We start from the raw sequence: 13,806 nt of genomic DNA, 5'->3' as shown, positions 1-13,806 counted from the left end.
AAAAGTAAGTAAAAGAAGCATTTTACCTTAATGTTCTAACTAAGGTCACACTTGGGCAAGCTAAGACACTTGGAAGTCCTATGGATTTTTTTTTCTTTTTATATTTTTTGATTATGCTGCACTCAAAGCCTCTTTGAAACCAAATTTAAAACTGATTTTTAATCAACTGCAGCTTACGTTTTCTATTTTGAATTTTAAAGTACGCTTATAGATCACATGGTGGATCAGGCAAAGGTTTAAGAAAAATACACAAGTTTACCCCATTACGTTCGTAGCATACACTCCCTGTTGGACTCTGACCCGGGGCAGCTGGAGATTTACTCTCTAAGTTGTGAGGAACAGCGCACACAACCTACCAGTCAAAAAAAAAAAAATTTCCATTGCTAATCATTTCAGGAGCAGCACTGTGCAATATAAACTGAATTTTAATATCCTCTATACTATACATAGGGATGCATTTTAATATGATCCACAGAGGATGTCATGCTGCCAAGTTTCAAACTTACAGTACATCAACTGACTGTAAGTATATACTTAGGGTTATATGTAAAAACCCGAATGACTCTTGACCAAATTTTTATTTCGGGTCAAGAAATGCCAGTGCTTCTGATATAATTTTAAAATAGTAACTTTTATATACTATATCTCTCTTGCGTGCAAACTGAGGAGATGGGGTGAATCTTCCTTTTCTAATGTGAAAGATAAGCAAATTCAGGGCCCTAAGAAAATATAAACATCAAAGTCACTAACTTGTCCATTAATTCGTTCTTCAGGGAGGATTTCTTGTTTTATCTTCACCAGTTTAACAGCAATGGGCTTCCCAGTCCGCCGGTCAGATGATACTTCAAATTCAACATCATCTAAAATAAAGAGTGTTATATTTGTTGAACTAATTTTGGTAAAATGGTATCTCACTTTAAAGTTAAACTTAGTGCTGCATTTGAGTTTTTTCTCTAAGTGTAGTCTCTGGACTAATGGAAGCAGCAGCAGCATCACCTGAAGCATAGCAGACAGGTAAATTCTCAGGGCCCACTCCAGACTTACTCAAACACAGACTCTGGGCATCAGGTACAGCTATCTATGCTTTAACAAGACTTGCAGGTAACTTTGATACACACTCATGTTTCAGAACCACTGCTTCAGACTAAGTTAGTCATATCTCAGTCTTAGTTTTCATGGCACTTACACATACTACAAATGGTGCAACGTAATGATGTGATTTGGCAAGCTTCCTCCCCGCTCCACCAAAATCCCTCTATACCCTTACTTACTTTATCTGTAAAATGAGGATTAACCAATATAGCACTCTTGTACAATATTTGGAATGCCAAATATTCACGTTAACACATTATCGACCAGAGATGTATCAATACATTTTTAGAGAAAGATAATCAACATCACTGTTCAAAGTCGTTAGATCTTAAAATTTATCACAGGTTCATTACACAAGTTATGACTGTTCTTATCATTTTGCTTTTTGTGCCAACCCTGTGTATATTATATACGCAAGTTTATCCCTGTAAAAATTTTTTAAATGACATTGCAAAATTTTGAGTGAAGAATTTTTTTGGTGAATTTTACAAAGATTCTTTCTCTCACTATCTGAGAGACATATATACAAGTGGCTCAGAAGATGACAGTTCTTCAAAATATAGTTCAGACAATGTGACTATTAGACCAACAAAAACACGAAAATCCTTAGTGACTGATTCTGATACAGAAAGTGAAAATGAAACTCATGGTGCCGGAGAAGCCTTTACAGGTGTGTCAGGTGTTAACTACTGAACATAATAACCCACTACGTGTTAGTGAAATAACAGAATTAATTTCTGGCCAATCAAGATAAAAATATCAGACACTGGTTTCTGCAAAAACCAATAATGAGTTAACTATTGCTCTTTTTTCTCAAAGATATTTTAAAACACACAGAGACCCTGTAACTTCAGTCCTTTAATAAGCCACGCTTTTTCTACACATGAAAGTAATTTCTATGGTGTCAGCCAAAATGAATTTCCATATAGTACAATGGTGACATTGTAAGAGTTGTTGTTTTTTTTTTTTTCAGCTACTACCCAAACTTGGACCTGGCAAAACACTTAAAACTAACATTATAAAGTTTAATATTTTACTGGCTTAAAACCTAATAGCCAAACAATCATCATTATGGGGAGTAACAAATCTACCAAGTATTTACTTAAAAAATATTCAAAGGTATCTTTTACTCAATAACTCTTTCATCCCTCAAAAAGATCACCACCACAAGCGAAATCAGGATTCTGCTGATTTATATAGATAAACTTCAGTAATTGGTACAATGAAAAGGCCAAAACCATAGCACTGTCAGGAGTAAGTTGATATGCAAGAAAAATTTGGGATCAGTTTTACAAAAAGGAGAACCGACAAATTACCTCCTACTTTTAAGTCCTGCAGGTTGCCATTATACTGTGAACAGTGGAAGAAAAGTCTAGCTTGACGTTCTGAACACTGAATAAATCCATAAGAGGTTAGCAGTTTTTCAATAACCCCAGTTTCACGCAGTGCTGCTGAAGTACCATTGGGGTACCCATTATGTCCATTGTTGTGGAGAAGGTTTGGATCAAAGCTCATCTGTTTTAAAAAGAGAAAGAACTCAATACATACAGATCTGTACATTCTCTCTGTAGCATACTACATCTGATGAACAAATCACCAAACTTTTACTATGAAAAGGCAGAGAAAATAAAGGTAATACAAGTAAAGGGAAGATTATGTGTTTTTATTACTGAAATGTTAATTTAGCCAATAAAACATTTCAGAGGAAGTAATTCAAATTATTTTGGGGAACCGTCCCAATTTATGGTAGGATTTTCACTTCCCACAAATCAAATTTCTGGAGTTTAAATATTAAGACAAAACAACCACATAAGTAAAATCTGCCTTTAATTAAATTACTAAAACAACAACATCAGACAAAGGTAACTAATATTCAAGAGATGGAAAACCAAACTACCAAGACATATCATTAAGGAATTTATTAATACTTATTTTGAAAGATAAATAGAAACATTGATGCTATTTGGTAAGCCATGCATCTTGGAGGCAATTACTTAAGTTAGTAAAAAGAATAAAAGAAACCTTCTATGCAATACTTATTTCAAACTAGAAAATGCATGCATGCTCGGGTCTTTTAATGGAAGACGACTGAAAACAGTGAGTTAGACAAGAGTTTTCTAAGAACTTCAAGACAACAAAAGCTCTTCAATCCTAAAAAAGATCAATCACTTCATAGGCACAATTAAAAGAAATCTTTTCATTTGTTTCAGACATCTTTGAAATCTCCAAACACTGTCATTTGTTTCTATGATTAGATAAAGCAAAATAAAACACTCTTATAGTAAAAGAGTGGCTATTTAAATGCAATGTACTGGGACCTATTTAATCATCAGATACTGTCTATCACAGTGGGTATTTCATTTTATTTAAATGAAGCATGACACAGGACAAAATCCCTAGGGAAGGTTAGGTCTATCACTGATCTACTATAGCAACATACCCACATCTTTACAACTAGTTTTAGACCTTTTCATTGAAAATTTGACTCATAAGCATTTTCACTTGTTTGATGTTGGGCATTAAGAATATTTTTCGTTAGGAAAAAAAGACCACTGAAATTATAGAAAGATAAACCCAAGTTTCAAGTAGTTAAACACTGTGTGGGATAGCCAAATCATGCAAAACAAAGCCATCACATTGATAGGTGGTTAGTTCCGGTTCTTTCATGGTAGACACTGTTTTGTGCTGGATGTGTGTTAACTCATTTAATTTTTACAAAAGCCCAGGAGAATGTAATACTGTCCTTATTTTACTAATGATGAAATAGACACTGAGATTAAATGACCTGCAAAAGTCAAAGACAGGATTCAAAACTATGTGCACAATACAGACTCTAAACTAGGGCATGTCAAAGTGAAGTTACCCAGAGATCTGGTTAAAATACACAATCTGACTCACCGGCAGGGGTTTGAGATTATCTAATTCTAACAAATTCCCAAGGGGATACCAATGCTTTTGCTTCCTGGACACCCTCTGAGTAGCAAGCCCTAAACTTACCTTTCAAGATTGAAGGTGAAGGAAATGCTTAGGGAAGTTAGAAAGTGAGTTTGCAGGGTATTTCAATCAAACTGAGTGACGCTTCTTAGTCATGCTCTTAACACAAAGAAAAAAGCTAGAATGACTGCTTCCCTGACTTACAGATCTCTGATACGTGGGGGTCCTCTTTTGTTTTTTAGTCCCAGATGAGGTAGAAGATGAAGATAAAGGTAAAGAAAGTGAAGGAGGGGCTGCAGGAGGGGGATGAGGATCAGATGACACAGTAAAAAGGTTCTCCATCTCAAACAGCTGTGATAACATAACACAATGTTTATAACTATTATCAATAACAATTTAACACACATTTGACAGTCAACCTGCGTATCTTTACCTTTACCATTAGGTTACTCTAGCAAAATAGAAATCATTTAACCAGATTTCTATCAACAAAATAAATTATAGCATTAACATTAAAAGGTCAAACTGAAATACATTTTTTAAAGCACTTACTTAATCCCTAATCCACAACATTTACAATTTTTAAGATGCTGTAAGGACTCTGGCAGTTGCTACACTGAGACAATTGAGCCCAAAGTCTTCAAAATGTCTCACAACTTCACACAGAATCCAACATTCTCAATCATTTGTCTCCCTAAAGAAGGTTATACACAGGATAATTCAATGGTGTGTAGGAAGAATCTTAACTAGAATAAATATGTTTTGTCCAGAGATAACAATTAGCTTTTTAAATGGTTATTATGTATTTATAGAAAAGGCTTTGCCGAATTGCTTTGTCAGATCATATCACAGGTCAAACATAAAGTATTCTGAGGTTGAGTGGAGAGCCTCACAAGAGATTGACAGTGAAGCCCTCATTTATTTACTTTCAGCATATTAAATTTACATTTCCCCAACTAGGTGCACATACAAATTTAGTTATTTAGTTTAATTAAACTGCCCTCACAAATAGAAAAGATGTTAAGAAAGATTCCTAAAGAAGAATCTTAGATAGAAGGTAATGCCAATAAGCCAGCAAAGGCAGAGTACTGGGAGCCAACGCTTCTAATCCGAGCATTAGTTCTTGTACTTCCACATTATGAAATAAATCACCATTAAGGAGATCTGACAAGTCTCACAAAACACTAAGATCAAGACTGTGATACTTATGCCAGCAATAGTAGTGATAAAACACAAAATCCATACTGTGCCTTAGACGTTAATTCATGATAGTAAAAAGTTTTTAAATTAAACACTTACAAACTAAGCATCCAGATAGGTATTTTGAGTGAGGCTGGAAAGTTTCTGTTAACAGGTAAACTACTTTTATAATACTGCTTATTTTATCTTTGTCCTATTTGTACCACTGCTTTGTAATGCAAGTAAAGTATAATCACACAATTTATAAAAATATACACATGTACATTTTCAAATTAATTTGAAAACCACTATTTCACCATCACTGACTTAGATCATGACGTTCAATCTCTGCTTTTTTCACGTTTAGACTATAGTTCTAACCATTCAAGTAAGAATGCAATGATATGATCTGTAATACACAGGCCAGCAAGCTGCAGAAACCACATCTCCAGTCTTAGCAGTCTAGCTAAACGTAGGAGGTAGTAACTCATTTTTTTCACCCTAAGGGAAAGTGAACCAGAATCAGAAGGGATTACAGCTGTCATTTCCTTCTAAGACTAAACTGTTCCCCAGGGAGGGTACTGGAATTTAGGCTGTATTGCTTGAGTCTCGTCGCACTTTTAGATGAATACATCAAAACAGAATTGAAACAGAACGTCTCTTTTCTCCTAGTATCTTAAGTTTTTTTCTCGACCCTTTATCCAATTTGAGAACTACTTTTAAAAAATGGAAAACCATGTATTATTCAAGCAACTTTAGATAAGACAGTACGTTAACCCTTAATAAAATTCCTAATAGTATACTTAAATTCTTTTTTAAACAAGCATCAACAAAACTTTAAAGAAAACACCATTAGACAAAATGGTTGGTCATTTAAAAAAGAAAAAACATATAAAACCAAACAATTACATAAAAAAAGAAATTCAATGGAAAAAGCAGGTAGCTCAGCAACAGATGCTTGTTTATAAAAAATTAATGACAACAACAAAAAGGGAGGTGGTGGTGGGAGGAATGAACCAGTATATAAATGTTATCTGGCTTTTTTAAAAAAATAGGTGGAAAAATCTATAGTTGTTCAACTCATAGCATACAAAAAGTATATTTCAGATGAACTGTGTTAAATGTCTTAATAAGTATTAGATAAAAATGCGTGTATTTATAAAGATTTTGGAAAGGGGACTTTCTAGATTTAAAGTCAAAAGAAAAAGGTGCAAGGGAAAGGATCTATATTCGATTATGTAAGAAGTATAAACTTTTATACTCAAACCTAAAGAGAACAAAAGCACATGTAAATATGTAACCGTTAAAGAATTTAAGCAAATCAGTTAAGAATTAAACTACTAGAATATAAGCTTCATGAGAACAGGGACTTTTTGTTCAAAGCTAAATCTCCAGTGCTACAGTGTTTAGCACATAGGAAGCACTCATTTGCTGAACTGTGGAAGACAAATAAATTAGTCTTAAAAGATTACTCATTAAAGACAAAATATGTAAGCTTCAATTGTGGCAAGCAAATATTTAGATAAAGCAAATTATTCATTTATCAAACTACCAAAGAAAAGATTTAAAAATATTGAGAAAGTAGGTTAAGAACACGCTAATATTTTTTCATGGTGGTAAACTGGTGACATCTTTCTGAAATTTAACCACATGTACCAAAACATGGGGGTGTTTTCCTTAATAATTCTACTGCAGGAAACCTATCCTGAGGAAATGTGAAATGTGGACAAAGCTTTATGTACAAATGTGTTCACTAAAATGTTTTAATAACAAATTTCTAGAAATAATCTAAAGTTTAACAACGGGTCAATAAGTCACAGTAATTTATATAATGGCAAAAAATATTTATATGATTTCAACTGGTATTTTAAAAAGGAAAAGACCATGAAAATCTACTTTAATACTCACAGACAAGAAAATACTCAGAGGGTGTTTTAAGGGCACAGAGGTAAAATTGGTTAACGGGAACAGAATCCAGTACTCCCTTCTCACCCCACCACTCCCATTCCTAACCACTGCTATAGGCACTAAACCAAGATGAGTGCCTACAATGCCACAGTGCTGGTCTAGGTTCTACTTGTATAGTAGTGAACACAACAAACCAACATCGCCAAGTCCAAGTTTCGACTTTTTCTTCTTGCAACATTTCTTCAGTTCTCTGTTTTGCCTAACCTAGTTTGCTTGGCTCGCATTAGTTTAGAAAAGGTAGTCCTTTCCCAAGGGGGAAAGGAATCAAATGAATTGGAGACTGCAATTGACACATTTATACTATCCATATTATATATAAAATAGACAACTAATGAGAACCTGACACAGAAAACTCTACTCAATGTTCTGTGGTGACCTAAATGGTAAGGAAATCCAAAAGAGGGGATATTTCTAAATATATTCACTTTGCAATATAACAAATCTAAACATTGTAAAGCAATTATACTCCAATAAAAATTAAAAAACAAACAAAAATAAACCAAGGTCACCTAATCACAGACAACTGGGCTTTAAGCTACGAACAATAATAACGTTCTTGCTTCCACTTTTTCTCTGTAAGTCTTCTCCCCTGCTCCCATTGTAGGAGCACTCCTTACCACTTCCAGTTTGCCACTGCCCGACTGAAATCAGTAACTGTTCAAATAAAACTCTTACCAAAAAACCCCAATCTATTTCACTGTACAACGGTTTTAGAAAATGACTGTTTTCTTAATCTAAACATGCCTTCCCTTAACTTCCTCTGCTCCTTTCAGCTTTCTGCACACAACCGTTTCTCAGACTAACTGCTGTGTTCTGGGCATGTTCTAAATAGTCACCCACTGAGGCACAGGCCACTGCTTCTCTTCTTGTACTGTCACCAACAATACAATACAGGCAGTGCTGAGGGATTGAGTTTCTTGGTTCTGTAGACTAAAAAGTTTCAGTAACTCCATTTAACTAGGAAAAAAATCCTCTATATTACTTCTTAATAAATCAGTAAAATCAGGTTTTCTTCTTCTCCTATTTCTTATAACTGATCACTTATTACTAAAGAAAAAACTAACCTAATAGGGTTAGTTACCTCATACAAAAAGCCTGGAATGATGCTTATACATAAATATACATGTAATTACTTTTTACTAAGCCTTGAAATGGGAGGAGGATAGAATCTGGCAGCACATATGTGGAGACCCCTTTGAAAATCAGTCCATTATTCAAAGTCTTTTAATGTTTATTATGCAATCTATATGTCTTCATACTGATCACTATGCTATCATGAGATACTCTGTCAAATCTTACCGAAAATTTTTTATTTTGTGCTCCTGGACTTTTGAAATGGACGAAGAGCAAGCTTGAAAGTTTGCACACCTGACTTTGAAAATCAATCAAGGCACGTGAAGTTCCTGGTCATGGGTCTCCATTAACTACTAGCACACTCCAGCAAGTTACCCTGTCACCTTACTCACTGGGGGCTTTAGTTTTCTTTTAATGTTTCTAGCTTTGCTTTCCTTCTGTCATCTTAAACTGTCTTGATCAAAATACTCACCAAAACAATCCATGTCTATCTTTACATGTCAATCAAACTTCTTATAAACCTTATTCTTTTTTGGTATTTTTTAGGGTCAATCCCACTCTTCAATATTTATTCACTCCTAATTATGTACTACTTTAAACTGTCTTAAAAAAAAAAAAACAACAAACATCTCTTAAACGTGGTTCTCATATATAGAGAGTAACCTTATGGTTACCAAGGGAGTAGGGAAGGTGGGATAAACTGGGACATGGGGATTGACATATATATATACTACTATTTATTGAATATAAAACAGATAACTAATGAGAACCCACTGTACAGCACAGGGAACTCTACTCAACGCTCTGTGGTGATTTAAATGGGGAGGGAATCTGTAACAAAGAGTGGATATATGTATACGTATACCTGATTCACTTTGCTGTACAGCAAGAAACCAATGTCACATTGTAAACCATCTATACTCCAATAAAAATTAAATTAAAAAAAAAAATCTGTGATCTATTGCATTACCAAATCTGTTTTGTTAGCTGCACTCCTTCTAATTGGAATTCACAACTGTACAATGAGAACATGTTTTAATGTCAATATCCCCACTCATTTATCTGTTTGTAAATATTCACTGTATTAGTATTTAGCCTATGTATCATAAACTAAACTGCTTACTAGAGTAAGAAGAACACAAAGATTAGGTTAAACAAAAAGCACTTCTACTTTAAATCCATTTATACAATTCATGTCAAGGCAATCAAAGCTCTAGCATCTTGTCTTTTACCCTTCTGAATAAAGCTGAAAGCTGCTCAATTTCAATCTCCATTATTTTATCTAACTCAGCACAACTGGTAGCAGTCTAAAATTATTTTTAAAAAGTCAGACGAGGAGGGAGAAAGAAACAAACAGAAAAAGCAAGTGGTAAAACAGCCTTAAAACTAAGTAACTAAATGTCTGTTTATGGGTAATTTAAATAAATTGGTATTATTGGTAGTTCTAAATTAAGAAATAATGCTGGTTCACAGTAAGGTGATTACCACAATTAAGCTTTCAACCTTTAAATAAATTGTAGATACGGGTCCAGGTGCTTTTTGAAACAGTAATGAAGCTTTTGTAAGACAGCAATCTAAGAATGATCTGTTTTCATTCCCCATCTTATTTGATCAATGCACGCATGCTCGGTCACTCAGTCGTGTTCGACTCTTTGTGACCGACGGACTGTGTCCCACCAGGCTTCTCCATCCGTGGGATTTCTTCCGGACCCGGAGATCAAACCCTCGCCTCCTGCACTGCTAGCAGCTTGTCTGCCACTGAGCTGCCAGGGAAGTGTACATTTTACATAAGGATTACCAAGTGCTCCCCGGAATTATCTTCCTTGGTCTGCCTTCCTGGCTACCTCTACTTCTTTAAACATTCTTCTCTTTGGCATTTCTTCCTGAATTACCTATAAAGTGATGACTCCTTTCTCAATTCCAAGTCTTTATTTCTGATTTCAGAAAATCTAGAAACTAAAGATTTAAAAAGAACAACTGCTCTTCACAATCCTACCTCCCCCAAACCACCACTGTTGAGCATTTCATACTACAATATTTTCTCAACTTTAGATTACTATCTTACAAACAAAATAGATTTCCCCAAGTCCCCACTTGAACTTCTCTATTTCTATGAACAAAGGTTTCTAACTGGAACAACTGGATAGACTAAATTAATTCCCTCCAGCCTCATTTTCACACTCAACTGGTCACCAGTACTATTACTTCTACCATTAAAACATGCAGTGTCTACCTTTTTCTCAGCCTTTACCCTAGCTTTTATCTTCCCTCCACTCTGTCCACTGTTTGTAACACATCTTCCTATTGTCAACCTATCCCTTAAAAGCAGTACTGTTTGTCTTTTTAAAGATACACTTGTGAATATATAACTTTAAAATCTGAATTAATAAACTATTTCAGGTTTGAACTACAAAATCCACTAAATCCTTGCTTATAAACAGCTAGTATCTTTCCTGAAGAAGAAAGCCAAATATAGTGGGCCCTTTAGAACTGTCCGGCAAGCATCCCTTTCCAGTTACTCTTTCTGCCCCATAAAACTGTATTCTCTACTCTGTTCATAACGGACTACTCAACATACATCATGGGCTTTCAGATCGCCCCAGATAGGTTCATTCAGTTATCTCTATATCTCTACCAAAGACCCTTCTCTCTCTTAACAAAGTACTACTCACCTTTAAACATCCCTTTTCCTGCAGATTTTCTTTACCCAAGAGTACCTCAAACAAGACTGCAAAGGGCTTTCCTTTCTGAAGCCCTAATTTCTAAATAGTACCAATGGAGTTCTCTTTTATGAGACCAACAAATTAAGAGATCTGCATATATGAATAAATATCATCTTGGGTGAAAAAAATCCCAGTTCTGGCCATAAATATTGTCCTCATCTAAGAAAAGACAATTAAGTTAAATAAAATAAACTAGTGTTGATATTTTCAGACGAAGAGTTGAAAAATATAAACTGTTTTCAGAATACTTTTAGAAGTGAGTAGATCAAGATTTTATACTTAACTAAATAATTAGGAAATCCAGAATTATAAACTAACTCTTGCCAATAGGAAACGATAAACCTACCTCGCAGTGATAATCAAATATTGCACTTTCAGTAGTATTTGCTGATTCTTCTTTTTCAGCAGACGTTTCAAAGAATGAAAGTTGCTAGTATTAAAAAAAAAAAAAAAAAGAGCGAGAGAAAACGATCTATCAAGCTAATAAAGAATACAACTGCTGCTGCACCGGGCAATCTCACAGCACAGCACTGAAGAAAACAAAGACTACTAGCAGCGTTGGGAAGTGCTCTTTCAAAGCTGTTGAGTAGGCACAAACTTCTTGTTTCAGATCAAGTGTTGTGTCTTCAACTTAAGTGTACTCTTCTTTGGTCTTGTTGGTTGTTTCGAGGTTTGTTCCTTGCCTGATCTGAACTTGAAGCAGCAGTTTCAGGTGGTAAAGTCTGTTCTGTTACACTTCATACTAGAGATAAGAAATTAAGACATTAAGTAAAAATAGAACAGCTCATCTCATTAACTTAGAATCAAGTAATGCAGAACACTTGGAAGCATACATATTCATTACTTAAGCAATCTCTCAAGTGTTAATGGATACCTTTTGTGGTACTGTACACTCAAACCCTGAAATTATTTCACATTCTTTATTGATATACCCTCCCCACAAATTCAGTTATATAATGTTCTACTTAATGTAGTGTTTTATAACTACCTAGCACTGTGTTATGAACTGTGGACAATACGAATTTCCTGTCATCAGAGAATTTATACTCTTATTGAAAAACAGAGTTACACATGAGAAAAAAATTAGATTATAGGACAAAATGTCCAAAATTAATTTGCTCAACTAATATATGGATATCTACTACTGACATACTATTTGAGAAATACTACTTATGGTTTATTCATCACTAGCTGGGCATTAAAGCTACATGGTCAGAGGCTTTTCAAGAGGTGGCATTATTTCAGCTTAATTAGGAGAAATAGGCAGATTTTTGAGAAAAAGAAAATAGTTGAGTATCCTAAGCATAAACCATAACATAAACCAAACCAGAATATGCAATTAAATCATAAGTCCCTTGAGAGCAGAGACCATGTATTTGATTTTCTATACCTAACATCAAGGGAGCTTTATTTGTGAATGACTGTTACAACAAGTGTGGTTTGTTGTTTCAGAGAAATCAACAGACTAGCCTGGCTAGAACAGAGTGCTGGGTTAAAGTGAAATGAGATATATGGTGTGACAGATGTATCAGAGCCAGATTATGAAGCATTTCAACCTGATATATAACAAGAAACAGAGAGCGTTAGTTCTTGATGAAACAGTATGAAGTCCTGAAATCCTATGAGATGACTTCATGAAGGAAACAGACATCTCATTTGAGCTGTTGCCATTAAGCAGGTTAAGAAATGTCTTGAGAAGAGAAACAATTGAGAAGAAAACAAAAGAGAAATGAAATGTCTATTTCACCACAAAATAGTGCTTTTATTAGCTGTACAAAAATGATTTATTTTGCAGTGCCTCAAATGTTAGCTAAAATGTCGCTGTTAACCAAAATGACATACAGGGAAAAGTAAAGGAGGATTTGGTTTTAGATATGTGGAGAAATGGACAGTATATTTGAAGAACATCAGAAATCAGAATGACTACAAGGTGAGGTCAGAGCTGGTAAAACAGCTTAGAGGAGGAGAGCTCAATACTAATCACCAGTAAATGCTACAAAGTTATTTAATCTCCCTGAATTTCAGTTTCTACAATGCAAAATGAAAAGTCAGTAACAGCTGATCTACTTGCCATTGGGTAAATATTCCATGACTTTATACCGTAACTTCAAATATCAAATGTTACATCTGTTCAACCTTTCAGTTTTATTTGGATCATTCACCCATTACCCAGACTAGACACTTCTTTGAGCAATGGTTCTCAAATCACTGGGAAGCCTATGTCCAGTCCCCACTCAAACAGTAATCTGACTGGCCTGACTCAGGGCCACTTCTGTAATGACCCCCGAGTCCTCCCTCTCCATCTACACACCCTATGGTGCAAGTCTTATCAATATTTCAAGGTATCTTTTATACTCATCTTTTGTTCTAAATGACCTATTTATCCAGTCAGACAGCACGTTTGCTAACTTCAATATCAACTCTTCCCACATTCTGTCATGTAACACTACCAGACTGACTTACCTAAAATTCCAATTTCATCTCACTCATCTCCTTGAACAAAAACCTCAGTGATTTTCCCAGCACTCTAAATGGAAATTTCTTAATCCTGACTGCAAATCCAACGCAGTGCAACTTGGGGTGGGGGGTGCGTGGGGAATCAAAGCCTGGATCCCAACATGAGATTCGAATTTAACTGGGGTTAGGTCCTAGTCACTGGGATATTTTCCTCCTCCACCCATTTCCCCAAGGTGTTTCTGACTTCCAGCCAGCATTTAACCACCACCACTCAAGGTGTGTTTTGTTCTACTTTACATCTTTCTTCTGCTCTCCGATTCTTCTAGATTGGTACATTTTCCTTCCTAATTCTTAAAACATAACTCTTGGGAGATTTCTG

General features: G+C 35.0%; 1 protein-coding gene across 4 annotated transcripts in view; it reads right to left on the bottom strand.

Annotated features, from left to right (window-relative positions):
• The window catches only part of CSDE1 (cold shock domain containing E1), a 35,356-nt gene that overhangs the window by 16,536 nt on the left and 5,014 nt on the right, over window positions 1-13,806 (bottom strand). Inside the window, exons 2-6 of one of the 4 annotated variants that reach the window (XM_040230974.1) lie at window positions 11,317-11,712; window positions 4,231-4,377; window positions 2,409-2,607; window positions 751-860; window positions 260-352 (exon numbers count right to left, since the gene is read on the bottom strand). In XM_040230974.1, the coding sequence (XP_040086908.1) occupies window positions 260-352; window positions 751-860; window positions 2,409-2,607; window positions 4,231-4,368 (540 nt within the window). In that variant the 5' untranslated portion in view covers window positions 4,369-4,377; window positions 11,317-11,712. The remainder of the gene's footprint in view (window positions 1-259; window positions 353-750; window positions 861-2,408; window positions 2,608-4,230; window positions 4,378-11,316; window positions 11,713-13,806) is intronic. The other 3 variants (XM_040230976.1, XM_040230975.1, XM_040230977.1) reach the window with 3 other exon arrangements.

This window comes from Oryx dammah, unplaced genomic scaffold (assembly GCF_014754425.2).
Source record: "Oryx dammah isolate SB20612 unplaced genomic scaffold, SCBI_Odam_1.1 HiC_scaffold_28, whole genome shotgun sequence".
In the NCBI taxonomy this organism is placed as follows: Eukaryota; Metazoa; Chordata; class Mammalia; order Artiodactyla; family Bovidae; genus Oryx; species Oryx dammah.
This window is presented reverse-complemented; position numbering and strand designations above follow the sequence as displayed.